The sequence below is a fragment of the Pongo pygmaeus genome, chromosome 18 (genome assembly GCF_028885625.2).
Source record: "Pongo pygmaeus isolate AG05252 chromosome 18, NHGRI_mPonPyg2-v2.0_pri, whole genome shotgun sequence".
NCBI classification, from domain to species: Eukaryota; Metazoa; Chordata; class Mammalia; order Primates; family Hominidae; genus Pongo; species Pongo pygmaeus.
In genome coordinates, this window is record NC_072391.2 from 22,947,974 (window position 1) to 22,975,415 (window position 27,442).

General features: G+C 43.7%; 1 protein-coding gene across 1 annotated transcript in view; it reads right to left on the bottom strand.

Annotated features, from left to right (window-relative positions):
- The window catches only part of DNAH3 (dynein axonemal heavy chain 3), a 211,951-nt gene that overhangs the window by 41,723 nt on the left and 142,786 nt on the right, over window positions 1-27,442 (bottom strand). The window contains exons 43-51 of the mRNA XM_054453424.2: window positions 25,175-25,469; window positions 22,274-22,453; window positions 13,987-14,110; window positions 13,738-13,894; window positions 13,350-13,493; window positions 11,107-11,773; window positions 8,764-8,929; window positions 5,297-5,513; window positions 1,145-1,327 (exon numbers count right to left, since the gene is read on the bottom strand). Of these exons, the coding sequence (XP_054309399.2) occupies window positions 1,145-1,327; window positions 5,297-5,513; window positions 8,764-8,929; window positions 11,107-11,773; window positions 13,350-13,493; window positions 13,738-13,894; window positions 13,987-14,110; window positions 22,274-22,453; window positions 25,175-25,469 (2,133 nt within the window). The remainder of the gene's footprint in view (window positions 1-1,144; window positions 1,328-5,296; window positions 5,514-8,763; window positions 8,930-11,106; window positions 11,774-13,349; window positions 13,494-13,737; window positions 13,895-13,986; window positions 14,111-22,273; window positions 22,454-25,174; window positions 25,470-27,442) is intronic.

Sequence of the window (27,442 nt, forward strand, 5' to 3'; positions counted from 1 at the left end):
GTGCGACCTGGACCCACTGTAGCCTCGACCTCCTGGGCTCAGGACCCTCCCACCTCAGTCTCCTGAGTAGCTGGGACCATAGGTGCATGCCACCACAGCTGGCTAATTTTTTTTACACTTTTTGTAGAGATGGGGTTTGCCATGTTGCCCAGGCTGGTCTTGAGCTTGGCTGGTCTTGAACTCCAGGACTCAAGCAATCCACCCACCTCAGCCTCCCAAAGTACTGGGATTACAGGCATGAGCCACTGCACCTGGCCACCTTTTTGTTTTGATTTTTAGACAACACAGGGTCTTGGTCAGCTACTTGGGAGGCTGAGGCTAGAGGATCACTTGAGTCCAAGTGTTCAAGGCTGCAATGAGCTATGGATTGCAGTGGCACGATCCTAGTTCACTACAGCCTCAAACTCCTGGGCTCAAGCAATCCTCCCACACCAGCCTCCTGACTAGCTGGGACTACATGGGTGTGCCACTACACCTGGCTGGTTTTTAGTTTTGTTTTTTTTTTTGTAGAGACAGGATCTTGCTACGTTGCCCAGGCTGGTCTTAAACTCCTAGGCTCTGGCGATCCTCCTGCCTTTGTCTCCCAAAGCTCTGGGATCACAGGTGTGAACCACCACACCTGCCCATATGTTGGGTCTTAATGTTTCCTGGTTTTAGCCATGTTTCAGAACAACTTGCTTCATCACTTGCAGCATCAGCTATGTGATGCTGGGAGAGTCGCCTACCCCTTATTATTATTATTATTTTTTTAGACGGAGTTTCACTCTTGTCGCCCAGGCTGGAGTGCAGTGGTGCAATCTCAGCTCACTGCGACCTCCGCCTCCCAGGTTCAAGCAATTCCCCTGCCTCAGCTTCCTGAGTAGCTGGGATTACAGATGCATGCCACCATGCCTGGCTAGTTTTTTTTTTTTTTTTTTTTTTAAGTAGAGATGAGGTTTCACCATGTTGGTCAGGCTGGTCTTGAACTCCTAACTTCAGGTGATCCACCTCCCTTGGTCTCCCAAAGTGCTGGGATTACAGCTGTGAGCCACCATGACTAGCCTTGCCTACCCTTTCTGAGCCTCACTTTTCTCATCTGTAAGATGGGCATAACCATGCTCATTCGGCAGCACCAGTTCCCTCCCTTTCTTCTCGATCTTTCTACCTTGATTCCTTGGGCAATGGCAGCAGCAACATTGGCTTCTTTTTCATCTGCCTGCACCAGAAGTTTCTTTACATCAGCTTCTCTCGTCTCCGCTTCAATTTTCACCATCATCTTGGCAGTTTCCTCGGAGGTGAGGATGAGTTGAGGTTGAAGAGCTGTCAGTTCTCTTTGCATGACCGCTACCTAGCAAGGAGAGAGGTGGGAGAAATCCAGGGTCAGCACTGAAAATGGCAAAGTAGATGAGAGTTGAAATGATTCTCCAACCTATTACATAAGCAGAAAATATGTACTAATGATTTTGACATGGTCCTGGGTACAGATTTGTTTCCTAGTGATTATCTCATAGGTTTTTCAACACAGTTATTGAGTTTACACTCTGCGTTGTGGTTATCAAGCACTGTGCTAGGCACTAGACATATAATTGTAAACTAAAAAATTTTTTAAAAACCGTTTCCTCCCTCACTGAGTCTATATTGTAGTGTTGGGGGTAATGGGAGAGAGACAGAGCAAAACCAAGTTAAGACTTTTTTTTTTTTTTTTTTTTTTGACAGAGTCTCGCTCTGTCGCCCAGGCTGGAGTGCAGTGGCATGATCTTGGCTCACTGCAACCTCCAACTCCTGGGTTCAAGCAATTCTCCTGTCTCAGCCTCCCAAGTAGCTGGGATTACAGTCACACACCACCACGCCTGGCTAATTTTTATATTTTTAGTAGAGACGGAGTTTCACCATGTTGGTCAAGCTGGTCTAGAACTCCTGACCTCAGGTGATCCACCCGCCTCAGCCTCCCAAAGTGCTGGGATTACAGGCGTGAACCACCGCGCCCAGCCAAGAAATTTTTTTTAACTACATTTTTTTCTTGGCTTGTAATCCCAGCAATTTGGGAGGTAGAGGTGGGAGAATTGCTTGAGCCCAGAGTTCAAGACCAGCCTGGGAAACATAGTGAGAACAGGTCTCTACAAAATTTTTTTTTAAGTTAAAATATATATTTTTTCTTTTTTTGAGGTAGAGTCTCACTCTATCACCCATGCTGGAGTATAGTGGTGAGATCTCAGCTCACTGCAACCTCTGCCTCCTGGGCTCAAGCAATTCTCCTGTCTCAGCCTCCCATGTGGCTGGGATTACAGGCATGTGCCACCACACCCAGCTAATTTTTGTATTTTTAGTAGAGATGGGGTTTCACCATGTTGGCCAGACTGGTCTTGAATTCCTGACCTCAGGTGATCCACCTGCCTTGGCCTCTCAAAGTTCTGGGATTACAGGCATGAGCCACTGTGCCCAGCCAAAATAATTTTTTAAAGCTACATTTTTTTCTTAAAGGCTATGAAGAAAAAAGACAGCTGAGATAGAAGGTACTTTCAAGGCTACTTTTTCCAATAGTACTGTGGGCTAAATGTTTGTGTCCTCCTCAGATTTATATGTTGAAGCCTAATCCCCAATTTGATGGTAATTATAGGCGAGGTCTTTGAAGGTAATTAGAGTTAAAAGAGGTCATAAGGGTGAGGCCCAACATGATGGGGTAAATGCCCTTATATAATAAAAAGGGGAAGCCACGTGAGATCTGTCTCTTCCCACTGTGTGAGGACACAGCAAGAAGGCAGCCGTCTGCAAACCAGGAAAAGAGCCCCCACCAGACACTGGATCTGTTAGTGTCTTGATCTTGAACTTCCCAGCCTCCAGAACTGTGAGAAATAAGTAAACGTTTGTTGTTGAAGCCACCCAGTTTGGGATATTTTGCTATGGCAGCCCAAGCTGACTAAGACAAACAGTCTGATGCTCTATAAAACATTCCTGCCAAGTAGTTTTCTGGTCTCTGAACTCCTCTAATAACAGGGAGCTCACCACCTCTCACGAGGGTTGTGCCATTTTTTAGACAATTAAACCCATTAGGCCGGGCTCAGTGGCTCACACCTGTAATCCCAGCACTTTGGGAGGCTGAGGTGGGCAGATCACTTGAGGTCAGGAGTTCATGACCAGCCTGACCAACATGGAGAAACCTTGTCCCTACTAAAAACACAAAAATTAGCCACACATGGTGGCACGTGACAGTAATCCCAGCTACTCGGGAGACTGAGGCAGAAGAATTGCTTGAATGTGGGAGGCAGAGGTTGCAGTGAGTCGAGATTGCACCACTGCACTCCAGCCTGGGTGATGGAATGAGACTCTGTCAAAAAAAAACAAAAACAAAAACAAACAAACAAACAAAACCATTAGCTTTTCCTGATGCAGAGCTAGAATTTACCCCCCTGAAGTTCTCACTCACTGGTCGTGATTCTGCCTTCTAAGGCAGCTCAGACAAACAGGGTTGGGTTTCATGTATTTGGAAAGAGTTTTCATGACCTTGCACCCAATGCCCCCAGTGAGCCTGTGTGAGACCAGAAGCACAGCAGGCTGACCTGCTTAGGAACATAGGTTTTGGAGTCATGCAGATCTAAGTTTCAGTTCTGGCCAGACCACTCGCCAGGCTGTGTGATCATGGGCGAGACACCTGGCCTCTCTGTGTCCTGGTTTCTTTGTGTATCACATGGAGATGGTAACAATACTTTCTTCACACACAGCACTAGGGATGCGGTAGGACCCAAGAAATGTTAACTGGTGCAATCATTTTATTTTCTGGTCTAGACTGTCTTAGGTCCTTTTGCTGTTCCTCAGACATGACCAACCTCACCCTTGCTGGACAGACTTCAGTTTCAACATCTCTAAAAACCAACCACTCACATCCCCAGGAACAGAGCAACAGATGCCATCTCCAATGTTCTCTCCCATCCCTGCATTGCAGTGTTTGTGGGTTTGCTGTACACAGAGCCAAGCTCTGTAAATCAATCAATGGTCTTAGGTCTTTACTGAGGTTGAAAATCCATCTCCTAGTACAGCTTTCATTTTAGATAATTTTTCAGGTGGCTCTAAGAACAAATTAATTAATAACTCATGTGCCAGGCATTTTGCTAAAGGCTGCACTATGTCAGCTTACTTCATCTTCATAACAGCCCTATGCAGTGAAAACTGCTACCACTTAGTTTTTTCTTCTTTTTTAAAGAGACAAGGTGGCCAGGCACGGTGGCTCATGCCTGTAATCCCAGCACTTTGGGAGGCCGAGGTGGGCAGATCACCTGAGGTCAGGAGTTCGAGACCATACTGGCCCACATGGCAAAACCGTGTCTCTACTAAAAATACAAAAATTAGCTGGGCGTGGTGGCACGCACCTGTAGTACCAGCTATTTGGGATGCTGAGACAGGAGGATCACTTGAACCCAGGAGGTAGAGGTTGCAGTGAGCCGAGATTGCGCCACTGAGTTCCAGCCTCAGTGACAGAGAGAGACTTCATCTCAAAAGAAATAATTATAATAAAATAAAGAGACAAGGTCTCACTCTGTTACCCCGCTGGAGTGCAGTGGTATGATCACAGCTCACTGCAGCCTCAAACTCCTGGGCTCAAGTGATCCTCCCACCTCAGCCTCCCAAGTAGTTGGGACTACAGGCACATGCCACTACACCTGGCTAATTTTATTTTATTTTATTTTTTGTAGAGATGGGGTCCTGCTATGTTTCCCAGGCTGGTCTCAAGCGATCTCTTGGCCTCAACTGATCCTCCCGCTTTAACCTCCCAAATGCTGGGATTACAGGCGTGAGCCACTGCACTGGGCCTTCACCTTTTTATAGAAGAGGAATCTGAGGCTCAAAGAAGTGAAATAACATACCCCTGGCTCTACAGCTGGTATGCTGTAGAGATAAATTTGGGCCCAGATCTGACTCCACAAAGATATCTTGAACCATTCACTGCCTTATCCTGCCCAGGTCCCCACAAGGTGAGACAAGGGAGGCACTCACCTTGAAGACAAAACTTAAGGGGTCATTAAAAAAAAAAGCACTCAAGATAAATAATACATTATTGCAATAGGTTAAGAAATCAAAATTAATGCAAAAAACCCATGATGAACAAAATATCAAAATCTTAAAGACAGGATCCCACAGGGCAGGAATTACAGTGATGTAAGTAAGGTAAGCTCTGCAAATGCAGGGCCACATTCTGCTTGATTTGGTGTCCTCTTAATTCTGCACCTGAACACGTGCCTTGACACATCCACCTCGTCCCTGGCCTCTTCATCTCTGTTTTGGCAGTGCTCACCTGCGAACATTCTGTTTTGGCAGTGCTCACCTGTGAAGCTGCAAAGTCGAGTTTCTGCAAGCCCGTCAGGTAGCGGTTCCTCATCATAGCCACCTCTTGCCTCTTGCTATTCAGGAGCGTCTTGAAGGTTAGAATCAATTCTAGGTAGGAGGTGGGGGTAACATAGTTGTGTCTTCGAAGTTTGTTGTAATAATCGAATGACAGCTTCTTGATACTCTCTTGGAAATATTTGCACATGGAGACGACCCTGCCGAGGACACCAAGGCGGTTAGGCAGGACCCAACATCCTCCAGGGAGATCCAGTACAGCTTTAGTTATAGACATGAGGATGTGAGAAGGCACATACACTGACTATGACACATTAGAATCCAAACTCTCTAAGGACATGTCAACAGAGCTGAGGCAGAGAAGGATGGGGCAGGTACCTAGGTGCATACTCTCATACAAATGATTTTATATTTATTTATTTATTTATTTACTGAGACAGTGTCTCTCTCTGACACCCAGGCTGGAGTGCAGTGGCGCGATCTCAGCTCACTGCAACCTCTGTCTCCCAGGCTCAAGTGATTTTCCTGCTTCAGTCTCCTGAGTAGCTGGGATTACAGGCATGCGACACCACGCCCAGCTAATTTTTGTATTTTTAGTAGAGATGGAGTTTCACCATGTTGGTCAGGCTACTCTGAAACTCCTGACTTCAGGTGATCTGCCCACTTTGGCCTCCCAAAGTGCTGGGATTACAGGCATGAGCCACCACGCCCGGCCACAAATGATCTTTGATCAAGTCATTTCTATCACTGATCCCTTTGATGAATCACCAGGGCTTAAGCAGGAGTTCCTAAACTTTGGTAGTTTGGAGAAATCCCCTGACTTTGTAGAAAAAAAAAAAAAAAATATATATATATATATAATTTTATATTATATTTATTATATTATTTATATTATTTATTATATTATTTATATTATTATATATTATATATTTATTTATATATAAATTTATTTTTAATATATATATGTGGGGAGAGAGAGAGACAGGATTGCACTCTGTCATCCAGGCTGGAGTGCAGTGGCACAATCATGGCTCACTGTAGCCTTAACCTCCCTGGCTCAAGTGATCCTCCCACCTCAGCCTTCCGAGTAGCTGAAGTCTCAGGCACACACCACCATATCCAGCTAATCTTCTGCATTTTTAGTAGAGATGGTGGGGGGTGGGGTGGGGGTTGCTATGTTGCCCAGGCTAGTCTGGAACTCCTGACCTGAAGCGATCTACCCACCTTGGCCTCCCAAAGTGCTGGGATTATAGGCGTGAACCACCATGCCCAGCCAATTTTTAAAAATGCATTAAAAAAAACACAGAATTACCATGGAAACCAATTATATTGAACTAGACTTTTTGAAATGTTTTAAAATATTTAAAAATTTGTAATATAGTAATATATGTGCTGCTTTACTGAGGCATTAAATCAGGGATTAGTAAACTTTTTCTGGAAAGGGTCAGATAATAAATATTTTAGCCTTTGTGGACCACATGATATCTGCCACAGTTACTCAACTCTGCCATTTTAGTGCAAAAACAGCCACAGATGGTGTGTAAACTAATGGGCATGGCTGCATTCCAATAAAACTTTATTTACAAAAGCGGGGTGAATTGAACTAGGCCCATGAACCATAGTTTGTCAGCTTCTGCATTAAATAACAAGAGTGGGCAGCAGGTCTAAGAAGCACCATCAATTTGAAGAAAATTATACACTGAGTTAACTGATTCCATCATTAGATGGAATGAGCTCTGCAAAGAACTATGATTCCTACTGGTAACAAAGTCAGGCCCTGCTCATCCCACTAGGGTTTACTGCCTACGTTCATAACTGGAGGAAATGCAAAGTACCAGTTGGATGTCATTGGAAATGAAGATGTAATGTTTCCCATTCATATTCATCGACCCACTGAATTCTACCCACAAGCACGTGGACCCAGGTTAAGGGTCTTCTGGTCTAGATAATAAAGTTCAAAATACCCCAAATGGAATTTAAGGCCATTGACACTCTTACCCCTACCTACTTCCTCATTTTTCATCCATTAATTTAACAAACAGTGATTGAGGCTGGGTGCGGTGGCTCATGCCTGTAATCCCAGCACTTTGGGAGGCCAAGGTGGGCAAATCACTTAAGGTCAGTTAAGACCAGCCTGGCCAACATGGTGAAACCCAGTGTACACTAAAAGTCCAAAAATTAGCTGGGCCTGGAGGCTCACACCTGTAATCTCAGCTACTCGGGAGGCTGAGGCACAAGAATCGCATTAACCCGGGAGGCGGAGGTTGCTGTGAGCCAAGATCGCACCACTGCACTCCAACCTGAGCGACAGAGCGAGACTCCATCTCAAAATAAATAGATAAATAAATAAATAAATAAAATAAACAATGATTGAACCTACTGTGTGCCAAGCCAAGCACCTTCTAGAAACTAAGGATACAGAGGTAGACAAGGTTGACTGATCTCTAGCCTTCATGGAACATCCAGAATTATTGATATTCTCATCTCTTCCCTTACTCTAGCCAAATAAAACGCTTTATATATATATATATATATATATATATATATATATATATATATGCATATATACATATATAAAGTGTATAAAGCACACATATAATATATAATATATATTATATATTATATAATAAAGCACATATATAATATATAATATATATAATAAAGCATATATAAAGCACATATATAATAAAGCACATATATAATATATGATATATATTATATACTATATATAATAAAGCATATATATATAATAAAGCACATATATATATGTGCTTTATACATAAAAGAGTAAATTTTCACCTTTATAGGAACTAATTTTTTCCAGGTGCAGTAGCTCACACTTGTATTCCCAGCACTTTGGGAGGCCAAGGCGGGAGGATCACGTGAGGTCAGGAGTTCGAGACCACCCTGGCCAACATGGCGAAACCCCATATCTAGTAAAAATATAAAAATTAGCTGGGCGTGATGGCAGGTGCCTGTAATCCCAGCTGCTTGGAGGAGGCTGAGGCATGAGAATCACTTGAATCTGGGAGGCAGGGGTTGCAATGAGCTGAGATTGCACCAAGGTGCTCCAGCCTGGGGGATAGAGCAAGACTCCATCTCAAAAACAAATAAACGAAAAAACAAACATTTGTTTGTGGTCTCAGCAGCAATGTTCTTCCTGTTGAGAATGCATATTCTAGGACTACTGAAATAGCTATATCATTATTTCCAGGTTCTCATAGCTAGGACAACAGTGCGTATCTCCAAGACAATTCTGAACAATGAAATTTTCTTCTTTTACAGAAAAGATGCTTTATTAAATATCTAACTAACTGTGATTCAATTTAAAAGCATAAGACATTTGCTATATACAAATTGAGAAATCTTCAAAACAACAACAAAAATAGAGCCAGCATCTGGACTTCCAATTTGGAATATCTAGAGTCCTAAAATGCAATCAACACTTACTCTACCCGAATGTTGTCATCAAGCTCCACATCCTCTAGAAATTTGTTAGCCACCAACTCTAGGGCATCTGTGGGCCAGGACTGGAACCAATCAATCGTACAGCAATTGATCAGCGAAGGGAACATCCGCAGGCGGTTCCTGAAGGCATCCCCTATTGGACTCATGGCTAATGAAAAGGAGATTTTGTTAATTACCTTCCTCCGAGGCAGGTGGACCCAGGGAGGCAGGCGAGTATTCCCAAGGATTCTGGTGGGGTAAGTGTGGGTAGGCTTCCTCTTGGTGCTCCAGGGATGTGACTGTCAATGGCCATAATGAGTGCCTGGGAAGTGCGGGCTAATTAGTGGGATATTTTCACTTAACTTTGTGAGGAGCTAACTTTGTGAGGAGACCATTACAATAGTCTCTTTTTTTAAAAAAATTATTTTTTATTTTTTATTTTTTATTAAGACAGATTCTTGCTCTGTCACCCAGACTGGAGTGCAGTGGCGCAATCTCAGCTCACTGCAACCTCCGCCTCCTGGGTTCAAGCTATTCTCCTGTCTCAGCCTCCTTAGTAGCTGGGAGACTATAGGCACCCACCACCACTTCCAGTTAATTTTTGTATTTTTAGTAGAGACGAGGTTTCACCATGTTGGCCAGGCTGGTCTCAAACTCCTGACCTCAAGTTATCTGCCTGCCTCAGCCTCCCAAAGTGCTGGGATTACAGGCATGAGCCACCATGCCTGAGTCTATTACCTTCTAACTGGTCTCCCATACACACTCTTGTTCCTTCTGCATCCCTCGGGTCGCATAGCCATAGTGGCTGGAGCCCTTTGATCGACTTGCTGTATTTGTGCTGATATACGGGAGCCATACACTGTTACTTATAGAAGTTGCTGTGAGGTCATCTGCTTGTTTCTGATCCCATCTCCGGCCAATCACAAATTTTGGGTTCCACCCTTAAAATTCCATTCATTGTTTATTTAGACTATGTGTGGTGGAAGGGAGCATGATGTCTAGGTGGAAGTGAAAGGTCAGTGTGGGTAAAGAACAGAGGCCTGGCACAGTGGCTCACGTCTGTAATCCCAACACTTTGGGAGGCTGAGGCAGAAGGATCATTTGAGCCCAGGAGTTTCAGACCAGCCTGGGCAACAAAGTGAACCCCACACCCCCATCCCCCATCTCTACAAAAATGGAAAAAATTAGCTGGGCATGGTGGTGTGTGCCTATAGTCCCAGGTACTCAGGAGGCTGAGGTGAGAGGATCACTTGAGCCCAGGAAGTTGTGGCTGCAGTGAGCTAAAACCACATCACTGTACTCCAGCCTGGGTGACAGAGCAAGACCCTATATCCAAAAAAAAAAAAAAAAAGAGAAAGGGGAATGGTTTGAAAAGATGAAGGTGGAGAGGATACAGAGGACAGTCTGGCATGTGGCCTTATGGCCTTATGAGACCGCAGGTTAGTAATTTTGGTCCTTATCCCAATGTGTGTGTGTGTGTGCGTGCGCGCATGTGTGCGCATGCGTGTGTGTGTGTATGCATGCATGAACACAATGTTAATATTTGCAGCATATGAAAAAAATCAGCCTGGCTTCATGAAACAGACAAGAATGGAGCTAGAATGATTAGAAAGTTGCAGAGGTGAGCCTGGGTAAGAGGATGGCAGCTTAGCCAATGTGAAGGTGATGGAGATAGAGATAAGAGAGTGGATATGAGAGACAGCTGGGGGTAACATAGACAGGACTTGGTAAAGAAAGGGAAGTACTAAACACAATTGCTAGGTTTCTAGATAGATTGGGAATGTCATTCACAGAGAAAACCCAAGATGTCATTCTGTGCAAGGGTAATTCTCAGAGGAGAATTCAGGAAATTGAAGACAGGGGCACAGGTTTGAAATTGTTCAGGGTCCGGCACGATGGCTTATGCCTGTAATCCCAGCACTTTGGGAGGCTGAGGCGGGCAGATCACTTGAAGCCAGGAGTATGAGACTAGCCTGGCCAACATGGTGAAACCCCTCTCTACTAAAAATACAAAAATTAGCAGGTGTGGTACGTGCCTGCAATCACAGCTACTCAGGAGGCTGAGGCAGCAGAATTGCTTGAAACTGGGAGGCAGAGGTTGCAGCGAGCTGAGATCTCACCACTGCACTCCAGCCTGGGCAACAGAGCAAGACTGTCTCTAAAAAAAAAAATTGCTGCTCAGAAGAGTGAAAAAAGTTGCCAGAGGAACTCCGGGCCCTGACCCTGAGCTGGTGCGTTGGCTGGATCAACCCTAGGACCATTGTAAGGGATTGGGCTGCTCAGGGCACTCAGAAGACCCCAAAACACCCAGAGGAACAAGGGCAAATGGAGTTTTCCTCTTCTTACCGAGGACAATGTGAAGGTTCTTTCTCACCCTCTCAATAAAGAAGTTATACATAGAAAGAGGAGTGACTTCAACCTTCTCTCCTTGGGTCCTGGCTGCCGTTTGCATCTTCTCCACGATGTCAGCCTTCTCGTCAGCAGGGAAGATGTTAGGCACATCGCCCGTGTTCAGAAGCATGTTGATGTCCTCCACAAACGACTCATCCTTGATCTGGTTGTCAGCGAAGAGGAACACGGTGCTCTTGGTGGCCACGCCGACCTGTAGCATGATCTTCTTAAGATCTTCTCGCCAGTCATTTCCTGTGTAGTTCTTGGTGATCTCGATCTGGTATAGCTCGTATGCGTTCATGAATGTGGACAGTTTGGTGGCACTTTGCCGCCCGCTGCCCCCTATGCCCACCAGGAGCAGGTGGCCTTTGTCCTGCTTCAGGACGCGGCAGATCCTGGAGATGTGCTCAATGGCAAACCTGAACATGACCAGGGACATGGGGGCCTTGCTGATGTTGTTGAATTCTTCCAGATAGTGCTCCATGACCACAGTCAGCTGTTTCAGGTCAGTGATCTCATCGTAGATTTTTTGGTCACTTTCTGGCTTGAAATAATCTCCGAAGAAGAGGCTTCGAATGTTATCATCGACAATCTTTCCAGTGGGTGACAAGTGGATAAGCACCTGTAAGAACAGTAAATCTCGGCTGGGCATTCAGTGAATGGCCCAGCCAGGCTGGTAGGGACATCACGGAGGGAGGGCGTGGGAGACGTGGCTTATTTCCTCTGAGCACATCCTTCAAGGTCATGGATCATCAGTTTTGTTTTGTTTCATTTTGTTTTGAGACGGAGTCTCACTCTGTCGCTCAGGTTGGAGTGCAATGGTATGATCTCAGTTCACTGCAACCTCTGCCTCCTGGGTTCAAGCAATTCTCCCGCCTCAGCCTCCCAAATAGCTGGGATTACAGGCACCCACCATCATGCCTGGCTAATTTTTGTATTTTTGTAGACATGGGGTTTCATCATGTTGGCCAGGCTGGTCCTGAACTCCTGATCTCAGGTTACCTGCCCACCTCATCCTCCCAAAGTGCTGGGATTACAGGCATGAGCCACTGCGCCTGGCCTAGTCTTTTTGTTTTTTAAACATAAGACGTGGATTTCATGCTTGTAAAGACTATAATGAAAGAACATTGCTGGGCACGGTGGCTCACGCCTGTAGTCCCAGCACTTTGGGAGGCCGAGGCAGAAGGATCTTTTGAGCTCAGGACTTCAAGACCAGCCTGGGCAACATAGTGAGACTCAGTCTCTACAATAAAATAAGAAAAAATTAGCTGGGCATCGTGGTGCACACCTGTAATCCCAGCTACTCAGGAGGCTGAGGTGGAGGACTGCTTGAGCCCAGGAGTTTGAAACTGCAGTGAGCTATGATCACACCATTGCACTCCAGCCTGGGTGACAGAGTGAGGTCCTACCTCTAAAAATCAATAATTTTTTGTTAAAAGAAAGGACGTTAGAGTATAAACGCTTGAATGAGTCTATTTACCATGTGATTAAAACATTGATCAGTTTGTACAGTCCCCAGAAAAGACAGTTGAAGGATGTACTTTTTTTATGTGCTTGATCCTCCACCAAATAGAGGTATAGACGCTACCCCTGGTCCCCACTCTGTGCCTGGAGTTGGAATGTTTTAGATGCCTCCTCTTCCTATATTAGAACCAGTGACACTTTTGCACTTGGCCTCTGAACGCAAGATGAAACACTTGAAATTTTTCTATGGAGAAATCACAGCTTCTTAGCAGTGGTAGAATAACCCGATATAGCTGTTTAAAACAATTTTCTTATATGAAAATGGAAAAGAGAAAATATTCATACCTGGAAGACCATAACAATCTTTCACTTGAGCTTTATAGGACCCCAGTCAAATCATGACAATGTATAGTTCATTTCTCAACTCACCAATTAATTGATCCTAAAAATGTGTTTTAAGTTCATTATAAACATTATTCATTTATAATGAACTTAAAACGCATGTTAAGCCATTTTGAATGGATTCAAACTTATATGTTACAGCAGAAGGGAAGCAAAGTTGGACCAAGTAAAATATCACCAAATCAAAAGAGCAGTTGACTCAATACTGTTTCCTGAGATTCAGAGTGCAGAGCTGGGAGTCTCCAATAGGAAGGGAACCTGAAATCTGAGAGTAACGTGGTTAAACCCTTGGAACCATTTCTGAGGCCAAATTATCACAGAATCTGGTTTACCTTCTCTACAGTCTGCTTGAAGCAATTGGAGGTTGTTTCCTTCACCATGTTGAAGAAGACCTGTCTGTCCTCCTTGTCAATCAGACGATCATAGAAGACCCGATAAACCTCATGGATCCAAAGCCGGATACATTTTTCGACATCCTAAAAATCCAGAGTTAATTATTCCAATGAGTGGAAGATGGTCCCTGAGGTGGTAGTTCTCAGTAGTAGCTAAGTCCTGGGGTTGATGTGAGGATTGAACTAGATAATGTTTATAAAATGCTTAGCACAACGCCTAACATAGATGAAGTGCTTAATAAAAGTTAGCTATTACTGCTGTTACTACATGTTCCATGTAGCCAAGGACATGCTGAATGATTTTGGTAGTAGAATGATAGTGGCTGACCTGCAGGTGCGTGTGAGGGCACAGCAGTACCCCTTGAATCACTCGTGAGAAGTCTCGCAGGTTAAAGACATAATGTGACTTCGAAGGAGTTGGCAAGAAGTTCTCCACTGCATCTCTATAAATTGTCTTAGTAGCTTGGACCAGCATCTTTCCATACCTTGGGAGGAAAAGGATGGCACAGTAGTCAAGGAGGGGCCAGAAACTGAGAACCCCCAGCCCAATATCCAGGAAGACACGGGAACCTCTTACCTTAAAAACATCACATCAAACCCTTTCCCGAAGTGCCAGTCAACAATCGAACTGAAAATCTTGGTTAAAGTGTCATCCTCAAAGGCATCGATGGAAACGATATTCAGATGGCGAGTGAATCGTCCTGGGGAACACAACACACAAGTGAATCATCCTGGAAAACACATATTCTCACACTGTCTGTGACCCTAGGATGCAGGAGAGTTGGCTTTGCCTTCTGCCTTCATCTTCTAGAGCTGTGCTGTGCAATATGGCAGCCTCTAGCCACCTGCATCAATTTAAACTTAAATTAATTAATATCAAATAACATTAAAAATGCTCTTCCTTAGTCTCACCACACTTCAAGTGCTCAAGAGCCACATGTGGCTAGTGGCTACCGTATTGCTCAGTACAGATATAGAGCATCTCCATACTGCAGAAGTTCTACTGACAGTGCTAGTTTAGTGCTCAATATTATTATATTATATTATAACATATTATATTATATTACATTATTTTTTGAGATGGAGTCCCCCTGTGTTGCCCAGGCTGGAGTGCAGTGGTGCCATCTCAGCTCACTGCAACCTCTGCCTCCCGGGCTCAAGAGATTCTCCAGCCTCAGCCTCCAGAGTGGCTGGGACTACAGGCGTGTGCCACCAAGCCCATCTAATTTTTGTATATTTAGTAGAGATGGGGTTTCATCGCGTTGGCCAGGCTGGTCTCAAACTCCTGACCTCAGGTGATCTGCCCACCTCGGCCTCTCAGAGTGCTGGGATTACAGGCATGAGACACTGTGCCTGGCCTCAAGATTGTTTTTAAAAGATAAAGGCAATACATGATCATTGTAAAAGAGTCAAACAATTCAGGAATACTTTTGTTGAAAGTGAAAATCTTCTTTCACTTACCTTATACGCACCAAATCCACTCTCCTCTGCCCAAGGTAACTACTATTAATTTGGTATCCTTATATCATCTATCTATCTAATCTATCTATCTATCATCTATCATCTTTCTATGTATCTATATATCTATGTATCTGTCTAATCTATAATTGTTAGATATCTATATTTATTTATTTAGTTATTTATTTATATCGATATATACCAGCTTTATTGATATCCCAATAATAACTCACATATTGTACCATTCACCCATTTAAAGTACAATTATTCAATGATTTTTAATATATTCAGGGTTGTGCAACCATTATCACAATTTTAGAACATTTTAATTGTGCTAAAAAGAAACTTTGTACCCATTAGCAGTCATTCCCCATTTTCGCATGGTTCTCAGCAACTAATAATCTGCTTTCTGTCTCTATAGGTTTGCCTGTATATCTTTAAAACATTTTTTTTGTTACAGGTAAAAGATAGATACAGAAAACCACACAAAACAAATGTATAGTTTAGTGAATCATTATAAGGTTAACACTCTTAGCATCTACTGTCAAGATTAAGAAATAGAATTTTGCCAGCCGGGTGTGGTGGCTCATTCCTGTAATCCCAGCACTTTGGGAGGCCAAGGCGGGCAGATCACGAGGTCAAGAGATCGAGACCAGCCTGGCCAACATGGCGAAACTCCATCTCTATTAAAAATACAAAAATTAGCCAGGCGTGGTGGCGGGCACCTGTAGTCCCAACTACTCTGGAGGTTGAGGCAGGAGAATTGCTTGAACCCAGGAGGCGGAGGTTGCAGTGAGCCGAGATTGTGCCACTGCACTCCAGCCTGGGCAACAGAGCGAGACTCTGTCTCAAAACAAACAAACAAACAAAACAAAACAAAAACAAAATAGAATTTTGCCAGCCCTCCACAAAAGACTCTTGACAGAACCCATCCCAAACTGACTCCTTTTCTTCCTCCAAAAGTTATCACTCTTCTGACTTTTATAGTAATTGCTGTCTTGCATTTCTTTATGATTTTCACCATCCAGGTGTTTATTTGTAGACACCAGGGTTTAATTGTTTAATTCTGCCAGTTAAAACAACCATATGCCTTTTTTTTTTTTCTGAGATGGAGCCTCACTCCCGTTGCACAGTCTAGACTGCAGTGGCGCGATCTCGGCTCACAGCAACCTCCACCTCCCAGGTTCAAGTGATTCTCCTTCCTCAACCCCAAGTAGCTGGGATTACAGGCATGCACCATCATGACTGGCTAATTTTTGTATTTTTAGTAGAGATGGGGTTTTGCCATATTGGTCAGGCTGGTCTCAAACTCCTGACCTCAGGTAATTCACCCGCCTCGGCCTCCCAAAGTGCTAGGATTACAGACGTGAGCCTCTGCTCCTGGCCTCATATGTATTTTTTAAGGTTGCTTTTTAATTTATAGTTTTTTTCCCTCTATTCCTTTCTTATATGTCTTATCCATTGAAGATCTGGGCTGTTTGACTTGTAGAGTTTTCACAGTCAGGATTTTGTTGATTACACACTTACGATGCAGTTTATCACGTTCCTCTGTCCTCTGTATTTCCTACAAATTTGTAGCTGGATCCAGAGACTTGTTGGAATTCAGATTCCATCCCTTTGGCCAGACCATAGGTGGTGGTGTGTTCTTTCATCAGAAAGTACTCAATAATGTTTCTCCTTTTGTAATGTTGGTAGCTACTGATGCTCAATGGCTACATCCATTAATTCACTGGGGTTTGCAAAATGGTAATATTCTGAGTCACTTCTTTTTCATCTATTAGTTGCAATATTTTCATGAGATACTTCCCCTCATCAATCACTATTTGGTTATACAGCGGTACATTTCATACAAGAAAGTTAGGGTGTCAGAGAATGCCTGATTCTTTCCCATTTACTTATCAGTTTCCAAGGTAACGAGTTGTTTCCTTATCATTTCTGTAGGTGACCAACTATTATTATTGTTATAGACTCATGGATTAAAGTATATTTAGATAAATTTCAATCCATTGAAATCACTACTATTGTTGAAGCTTACATTTTCTCATCTTTGGTGAGTGAAAACCTCTTTATGTTGACAACCAAGTCCTTTTGATGTGAGTCTGGTAATCTTCGATAGCTTTCTCCTTATCTGGTATATCAAGACTTTACAGGCTTATTTCATATATTTCCTTTTTTTTTTTTTTTTGGATGGAGTCTTGCTCTGTCACCCAGGCCGGAGTGCAGTGGCAGGATCTTGGCTCACGGCAAGCTCTGCCTCCCAGGTTCACTCCATTCTCCCGCCTCAGCCTCCCCAGCAGCTGGGACTACAGGCGCACACCGCCATGCCCGGCTAATTTTTTAATATTTTTAGTAGAGACGGAGTTTCACCGTGTTAGCCAGGTCGATCTCCTAACCTCGTGATCCGCCTGCCTTGGCCTCCCAAAGTGTTGGGATTACAGGCGTGAGCCACCGCTCCTGGCCTATTTTATATATTTCTTACCCCAGCAGACATTCAATCAGCCATTTCTTTAAGATGTCTTGGTTTCCTTCAGCAGGAAATTGGATTTCAAGACTACAATCCGAGTAGTAGACATGCTATGCTCATTGTTAATAAGGTAGTCATTATTTCTTTAGATCTTTTCAGTGGACATTAGACATCAAGTTCAAATTTAGGACTATAAAACTTTTGCCTAACTTCTTTTTTTAGTTTTTGTTGTTGTTGTTGATTCATTCGTTGAGACAGAGTCTCACTTTGTTGCCCAGGCTGGAGCGTAGTGGCGTGATCTCAGCTCACTGCAACCTTTACCACCCAGGTTCAAGCAATTCTCATGTTTCAGCCTCCCAAGTAGCTGGGACTACAGGCTTGCACCACCATGCCTGGCTAATTTTTGTATTTTCAGTAGAGGCAGGGTTTTGCTATGTTGGCCAGGCTGGTCTCAAACTCCTGGCCTCAAGAGATTCACCCTCCTCGGCCTCCCAAAGCGCTGGGTTTACAGGTATGAGCCACTGCCCCCAGCCCTAACTTCCTATGTATTACATCCTGACCTCCTTTTTTCCACCCTGAGACTCTTGGTTCTCAAAAACACAAGGGATAAGATAAATAGAAAATTCTACATTTTCAATTGTTCTATATCTACATCATCAAATAATATAGTCTTTACATAATATCATCTCTTCATTTAGTCTTAGTTCAACAAATAACCATATAGTTAATGCTTACTACTAGTTAATCAATCTCTCCATAGATTACCTGAAATCCATTTTCTAGGAGATTCCTGAGAAATGGCTTAAAAAAATAATAGACTCTGAGTTTGTGCATGTTGATAACAATTTTCCTTTAATACTTGAAGATTAATTTTTCTGGCTATAAAATCCTCAATTCTCATTTTATTTCCTTAAGTATCTTAAATGTGTTATTCCATTTTCTTCTGATATTAAGCATTGCTATTGAAAACACTTAAAGTTGATCTAACTTTATTTCCCATATATGTTGTGCGCTATTTTTGTCTAGATGCCCAAAAGTTTTTTTCTTTTTTTAAATTTTTGAGACAGGTTCTTGCTCTGTCACCCTGGTTGCAGTGCAGTGGTGTAATCATAGCTCACTGCAGCCTTGACCTTGGCTCAAGCGATCCTCCCACCTCAGCCTCCTGAGTAGCTGGGACTACAGGCACATGCCACAACACCTGGCTAATTTATTTTTCTTGAAAGCGCACTCTTTTATGCTGTTTATTAGCGTATGCCTTGGTAGTGATCATTTTGAGTCAATATTCTTAGGTATACAATGTGCTCTTCCAGTATGTAATTCTCAAAATGTTTTCTTTGAGTATTTTATTGGATTATATATTTTGTATTATTCCTTCTATTTCTTTATTTTGATTTTCTTATTCAGATACTTCAGACACTTCATGTTGGATTTTCTTTGTAACTTCAATATTTGTCATTTTCTCTCAAATCCTTTTAATCCTTTTCTTCATTTCTTTTTTAAAAAATGGCCTGGCACAGTGGCTCATGCCTGTAATCCCAGTACTTTGGGAGGCCCAGGGGGGTGGATCACCTGAGGTCCAGAGTTTGAGACCAGCCTGGCTAACAGGATGAAACCCTGTCTCTACTAAAAATACAAAAAAATTATCCAGGCATTATGGTGGGTGCCTGTAATCCTGGCTACTCAGGGAACTGAGGCAAGAGAATCACTTGAATCCAGAGGCAGAGGTTGCAGTGAGCTGAGATCATGCCATTGCACGCCAGCCTGGGTGACAAGAGAGAGACTCTGTCTCAAAATATTAATTAATTAAATAAATAAATAAATAAAAAGTTTTTATTGTGATAAAATATATATAACATAAAATTGGCCATTTTAACCATTTTTAAGTGTACAGTTCAGCAGCATCAAGCACATTCACGTTGTTGTGCAACCATCTCCACCATTTATCTACAGAACTTTCATCTTCCCAAACTAAAATTCATTCATTCATTCAACACTCACTCCTCAATCTCCCCTCCCTCCAGACCTTGACAACCACTATTCGGCTTTTTGTCTCTATCAATTTGACTACTTTGAGTACCTCATATAAGTGGAATCATACAATATTTGTCTTTTTGTGAATGGCTTATTTCACTTAATGATATGGTTTATTTCACTTAAAGACAATAATGTCTTTAACTTTCATCCATGTTGTAACATGTCTTTACTTTTTTTATTTTAAGAATCTCCTCCTTTTGGCCGGGCATGGTGGCTCATGCCTGTAATCCCAGCAATTTGGGAGGCCGAAGTGGGCGGATCACGAGGTCAGGAGATCGAGACCATCCTGTTTAACACGGTGAAACCCCGTCTCTACTACAAATATAAAAAATTAGCCAGGCATGGTGGTGGGCACCTGTAGTCCCAGCTACTCGGGACGCTGAGGCAGGAGAATCGCTTGAACCCAGGAGGCAGAAGTTGCAGTGAGTCGAGATGGTGCCATTGCACTCCAGTCTGGGTGACAGAGCAACACTCCGTCTGAAAAAAAAAACAAAAAACTCCTCTTTTTATTGTTTTTTCCTACAGCATTATTTGCCATGTTTATTCTTTCTTGTGTTCCTTCTAGTTCTTGGTTTCATTTTTCTTTTTCTTTTTTTTAAAGACAGGGTCTCACCCAGGTTGGAGTATTGTGGTACGATCTTGGCTCACTGAAGCCTTGACCTCCCAAGTTTCAAGTGATCCTCCTGCCTCAGCCCCCTAAGTAGCTGGGACTACAGGTGCATGCCACCATACCCAGATAATTTTTTTTTTTTTGTATTTTTTGTAGAGATGGCGTTTCGCCAAGTTGCCCAGGCTGGTCTCAAATTCCTGACCTCAAGTAATCTGCCTGCTTTGGCCTCCCAAAGTGCTGGGATTACAGCTGTGAGCCAAAGCCCGGCCTTTTCTTTCTTTTTTTGAGACAGGGTCTCACCCAGGCTGGAGTCCAGTGGTGCAATCTTGGCTCACTGCAACCTCTGCCTCCCAGGTTCAAGCAATTCTTGTGCTTCTGCCTCCCAGGTTCAAGCAATTCTTGTGCTTCAGCCTCCCGGGTAGCTGGGATAACAGGTGTGCACCATGCCCGGCTAATTTTTGTATTTTTAGTAGAGACAGTGTTTCGCCATGTTGGCCAGGCTGGTCTCGAACTCCTGGCCTCTTGAGATCTGCCCACTTCGGCCTCCCAAAGTGTTGAGATTATAGGCATGAGCCACTGTGCCCAGACTATCTTGGTTTCTTAAATGTTCAAAAATATAGTGAGTTGCTTTCTGAAAATTTCTGACTTTTTTCCCTCTCTCTCTTTTATTTGGACCTTCTCTTTCCTTTGTTTCTATTCATCGTAACCTTCTCCATTCTGATTCAGCTACCAGCAATTTCTCTTCAATATAGGGTCCTGCCTTGGAAGGGGACACCTGACTGGTCAGTTTTGAGAAATCACAGGGGCTAGCATCCCCTTCAGAGCTCACCATGGGCTCACTGCACTCACTAGTTTCAGCAGGTGAAAGCCCTGTAAACTTCAGCTTCTCCTCTCACATGGGCCAGCACACTTCGCAGTGCAAACCTGCTGACTAGTTTTTTGTTCTTCCTCTCAGGTCCATTCCTTCCCTCTGCGTTCTCCTGCACAGGTGCAGATAATTGCAGGTCTTGCAGCTGTCAGTGGTTTGCTGTCACCCAATTTGTATTTTGGAATCTGTGGCGATACCTTGCAAACTAGCTTTGTTGTAAGTGTTGTTTATAGCTTTCTGGTTTTGCTACCTAGTTGCTCTGTTTTTATGTGACGATTTGGGAAGATCTGAAACCTGTGCAGCCTTTGTGGCTGCCATTTCCCTGAAATTCTTTCCATAGTTTTTTATACATACATATGTTAAAAATTACATAGATAATACATATATATGTAGCTAGCATGTGTATATACCATCTACACACACACATACTGATATGTGTAGATTTTTCTCTACATTAAATTATATGTTGTTGTTCTGGAACTATTGGTAGCTATGTGAACTTAACCTTTTGATGATAGGGATAATAATAGTAGTTAAGGTTTATTAATGCCTGCTTTGTGTTACTCAACCCCAGACCTGTGTCAGCTGCCAAACCATGCTCTCAGCTACCATCCTTAAATTTTTTTTGAGACAGAGTCTCATTCTGTTGCCCAGGCTGGAGTGCAGTGGTGCGATCTCGGCTCACTGCAACCTCTGCCTCTTGGGTTCAAGCGACTGTCCTGCCTCAGCCTCCCGAGTAGCCGGGATTACAGGCGCAAGCCACCAAGCCCAGCTAATTTTTTTTATTTTTAGTAGAGATGGGTTTTGCCATGTTGGCCAGGGTGGTCTCGAACTCCTGGCCTCAAGCCATCTACCCGCTTCGGCCTCCCAAAGTGCTGAGATTACAGGCATGAGCCACTGTGCCCACTTGGTATGAAGATTCTTAACCAATAATGTATATCAGAATAGAAGTACAGATCTACAAGACTGAGTGGATCAAGTTGCATGTGAAGCAATATATCCATTGATTCATTTATTTGCTATTTTTATTGTTATTAATTTTGCTTAGGGCACTTTGGGTTAGGTGTTTTGTCTCTGGCAACCTAAAGAATTATAACGAATACAGTGGATGACTGTCATGCACCCCTAGTTGAGGCTTCTGGATGGAGCCTCCCTCCCGGAACACACGCTGGCCACACTGAATTCTCCTTTTCCTATGAGACTCTGTTTCTCTAGGGCCTAGCCAAACACTCCTCACATCTTCTTGCCATCATCCCCTTCTATTTTACACAATTTCCAACATGAAGCCTGTAGCCTACACATGCTTCTGCTCCATGCTCCTGCCACGTGGTTTGGCAGGACAGACTGTGGCACACCAACCCACCTTTCATAAAGGTGGCCCAGCTCTGCTGGGGATGGAGGGAAAGGAATGAGCTCTTTCCTTCACATACCAGTAATGTCATTCCTTCCTCCCCCGGGGGGCCCCATGGCTGTCACAAGCAGCATGTCCACGATGTCCAGCCTGGTTGTGTCTTTCTTGTCAAACCAGTAACCATGGTCAATCCACTGCCTCAGGAGCTCGATGGGTGGCTGGGCCCCGTACACCTCTTTGGCTGGCATGTTGAGGTCATCTGGGGAAAGAAGCCGCAGACACAGCCGTTGCAAGTTCATGGCATCTTCTGCTCTTACAGGAAGTAACAGATGGCAATTCCCCTGTAGGGGAATCTGTTCCCAGGTTTCCATTCCCCATTCCGGTTAGGGCTTAGTCAACAGATGCCCTGACCAGATTGGAAGGGGTTTTCCTGAGTTCTGGGCTCTCCTGCCTCACTGAGATCTCCATCCACTGTGACTATAAGGATGCATAGACTGACATTAACAAACTGGCTTGGCCGGGCATGGTGGCTCATGCCTATAATCCCAGCACTGTGGGAGGCCGAGGCAGGCAGATTGCTTGAGCTCAGGAGTTCAAGACCAGCCTGGGCAACATGGCGAAACCCTGTCTCTACAAAAAAAAAAAAAAAAAAAATTAGTCAGGCATGATGGCTTATGTTTGCGGTCCCATACTCAGGAGGCTAAGGTGGAAGGATTGCTTGAGCCTTGGAGGCAGAGGTTGCAGTGAGCCAAGATTGTGCCACTGCACTCCATCCAGCCTGGGCAACAGAGTGAGACCCTGCCTCAAAAAGAAAATATAAAAGACAAGAAAAACAAAAAGAAAACAGGCATTTAATTTTTTCCCATTTCTGTCAAGCAAAATAGATTGTCTACCATGTGCTAGACATTTTGTTAATTCCCCCCCCATAGGACGGCAACAGTCAAGCTCCCAGCAAATAGAGTATTTAATTTGACCAGCAGGTAATAGTTGAACCTCAATGGGAGCAACAGATGATGAGACCCTAGGCTTTGAGCTGGAGTTTTTTGTTTGTTTTTGTTTTTGAGACAGAGTCTTGCTCTGTCACCCAGGCTGGAGTGCAGAGGTGTGATGTCAGCTTACTGCAACTTTGTCTCCTGGGTTCAAGTGATCCTCCTGCCTCAGCCTCCCAAGTAGCTGCGACTACAGGTGTGTACCACCACGCCCAGCTAATTTTTGTATTTTTAGTAGAGACGGGGTTTCACCATGTTGGCCAGGCTGGTCTCAAACTCCTGACCTCAGGTGATCCACCTGCCTCAGCCTCCCAAAATGCTGGGATTACAGGCGTGAGCCACCACACCCAGCCTGAGCTGGGGTTTTTGATGAGAAAACCAATATGACAAGAATATATTAAGACTTCCCGAAGGGCAGGGACTCATTTTCCCCAGTAGTATATTACTCAGTCCTGGCACATCAGAGGCACTCAATAAAATGGGGGCTCTTTGAGATCGCACCACTGCACTCCAGCCTGGGGGACAAAGAAAGACTCTGTCTCAAAAAAAAAAAGTGGGGGGGCTCCTTTAGTTTTTCTTCAACAAACAATTGTTTGAATGCCCAGTTTGTGTAGGGTAACATTTTAGGAGCTTTGTATACATTATCTCATATAATCTGATAATAACTTTATAAGGAAGATAGTATTAACTCTATGTTAAAGATGAGGAACTGAGGGTCAGGGACCTTAAGTCACAATATACCTAGGGTTAAAAAGTAAGCTTTGAAGTTGGGCATGGTGGTTCACGCCTGTAATCCCAACACTTTGGGAGGCCAAGGCGGGAAGATCACTTGAGGCCAGGAGTTCGACTGCCTGGGTAACAAAGCGAGACCCCCGTCTCTACAAAGAATGGAAAAATTAGCCAAGAGTGATGGCATGTGCCTGTAGTCCTAGCTTCTTGGGAGGCTGAGGTAGTAGGATCACTTGGGCCCAGGAGTTGGAGGCTGCAGTGAGCTGTGATTGTGCCACTGCACTCCAGCCTGGGTGACAGAGTGAGACATTCTCTCTCTCAAAAAAGAAAGATTTGAAACCAGATCTGTTTGGCTGAAAATCTTACCCTGTTTTTGAATATACCATGAAAATAGGGAGGGAGAGCGAGATGGAGAAAAGGAGAAAAAGAGGAAAAGAAAAGGAATGTAAAATAAAATAGGACCCCTGCCTCTGAGGAGCTGTTAGTTGGCAAGGATATGAACTCAGGCAATATTTCCTCTGAATACATGAGTTTTAAAGGCGGATCATGAGATAATCCAGAAGTGTGGGGCATTACTATTGCTAAATGAGAATGCTATGTGTCAACAGTAAGATAGTGGAAAATATAATGTATTTGGCACCAAAAAGCCTGGGTTTGGTTCACAGCTCCAGAATGTTCTAGATATTTGATCCCAAACAGGAAATTTAACCTTCTGGAGCCTTGATGCACTGACTAGTAAAATGACAATGTGGTTAATAAGCTCACAGGGTTGTGGGGCTCAAGTGACCTAAGTGAGGAAACGCTTTGTAAAATAGTTACAGTGCTGGGAAAATTCACTGTGCTTATTTCACAAGTGTTTGTTTAGCAAGTATTAGGTTCCTCCATTTAGTGATAACACATTTATCTGACATAAAATAGAATAAGGGGTTTATCACAAGGTGTGTGTTGCTTTTGGAAATGTCAGCGGGCAAACAGCACAGTCCCCTTCTGAAATTACTACTTCCACTACAAGGAAGAAAGGAAGGAAAGAAAGAAGGAAGGAAGGAGAGAAGGAGGGAAGAAGAAAAGGAGGGAGGGAGGGAGGGAAGGGGGAAGGAGAAAAAGAAGAGGAGGGAATGAATACTAAGCTATATTAACTGGAAATATTTGATCTCCCAGGGAGAGTAAAGGTATGTACAGTGGCACTACAAGCGGAAGCTGTAGTTTGCTGCAGCTTATGGTGGAAGAATCTCGTTGTGTCCAGACCCAGCCCAATGCCTTACCCACAAACACCACTGCTTTCTTCCCTATGGGAGGCCCGAAAAGGCCCTTCCGTCGTCGATCCAGCTTGGACATGATGATATCCTGGGTCTGATTGGCTGAGGTTCTGGCAGAGAAATTGATGCAGTTGGGTAGGTACGTATTTTTGGGAAGGTGGAGAAGGAAGTTGTTGGTAATGGCTGATTTGCCAGTGCCTGTGGGACCCACGAACAGCGTTGGAATCTCATGGTCTAAGTAGGTTTTCAAGAAGAAGGACTGCCGGGCTGTCTCCATTGTAGGGATGATGAGTTCTGAGACCTGTACCACACAGACATGGGAGAGTCTTGGTTGTGGGCCCAGGAAGCTGGAGGTCTTGGCATTCAGGAGACCCGGGTTTACATTCTAGCTCCATCCCTTACTATTTTTATGACCTTAGGCAAGTCTTTAACACCTCCATGGACCTCAGTTTCTTCATCTGTGAAACAGGGATAATAATGGCACCTAATTCACAGAGCTGGCTTGAGGATTAAACAAGATCATGCATGTAAAGCTGGGCATTACTGTCTGTGTGTTGTAGATGAGAAGACTGAGGTCAAGAGCCTTTCTGCAACCTGCTCAAGTAACACAGCAAGTGAGTGAAAATGCAGGGATTTGAATCCCAGCTTGTCTGATTCCAAAGTCTACAGTCTTCACTACTGAATGGTCATATTATAAACAGTTGTGGTAAGGATCAGTCCATAGCTGCTGTGCTCCTAGAGCATTGCTCTGAACCAACTTGTCTCCCTTGTCCCAGGCAAGGTCTACCTCCCCTATGCCATCGTCACTGCCTGGCTCAGAGGGCTTAAGTGTGATTCTGAATCCCCAAGATCTGTGCTTGTTTCTGATCTGTTTTTTACAACACTCACATCCTTGGTTCTAAGACCCACCCTTACTAATCCCGTGCCTTTTCCAATATGGGGATTGTATTAATACACACACTTCCTGGTATTCAGGTCCCAGTTGGACTCTTAAGGCCGGGTCTCGGGCTCCTGGAATCCCTATTTGGACAGGGCACCTGACCTTGGCTTGGATTCTCTGAGCTTGAACCCTGTCATCAGCCATTTGGCTACATTTTGTCCCTCTATGGGGGAAGACAATTATATCATACACTGAAGTCTCCTTCTATGTCTAGGCTGAAAGGGACTAGACCTTGGGGCCACTGTGTTGTACAACTACAGAGAGTACCATTCACACCATGGATCATGTCAATGGTGCCTTCTAAAGCAAAACTGGACCATGATGCAAATAGCGCCACCTAGGTCTGTGTGACATGATGGCCCTATGTATACTGGTAGAAAAAGGCTCAGCTTCTTTCTACAAGCAATTTGATCAAAGGAAAAGAAACAGATGAGACAAGGGAATTAAAGTAGAGAAGAAGAGAAGTAACAGGTGCTTAAGTATGGGTATTTTGCCTGTATTACTCCCTACAGTCTTCCCAGTAACCTTCTAAGGCAGGTATGTAATAACACAGATGAAATAAATGAGGCTCGAAGAAACTGGCTAACTTATCCAAAGCCATATAGCCAGCCAAGTGATACTAAATGCACAACTAGGTTCAAGATGCATATTTTGCTACTAAGACTGGGAGTTTAAAGCAAGTTGAGTTTCATAGATGTTTATTTTCAGGAACTAGGACAATTGTTTGACAAGCGAAAAATCTCCAGAACTGAAGATATTTTCTTCATTGGACTCTTTTACTTGTATTAATTCAGCAAGATTGCAAATCCCTGGAGCTCAAGTGACTAAGCTCTTTTTGGAGAATTAAAGTTTAGGACCTCAGTGCTGGGGGTTGCTTTACAACACTCAGCCCCCAAGGTGTGTCCTGAAGTCAGCACACATTCACCCTGCTTGACACAACCTTACACATATAGCTGTGGTCCTGCTTGGTGTCTGACTTGGTTGTTAATATCTGTACTTTCTCCACCACCTATCACTCCACCCAGGGCCTGAATGATCTCCAGTCACTTCAGAAAGATAAATTATGCCCCCTAGATTCTACTAACAGGGACATAAAAGCTCTCTGAAAAAAACGTTCCACAAGGATTGAAAAGAGCAGGAGTTGTAGGTGTATCATTTTCTAATCAGAAAACTTATTAATCAGAACCTACTTTTCAGAGAATTCCGGTATTACTCATAATGACAATAATGAGAATAGCAACAAACACTGATGTAGCCCCTAGCATGTGCCATGTGTTCATGTATAACACCTCCAACCTCTGCAACCATAAATGTTCCCCCCATCGCCATTTTTT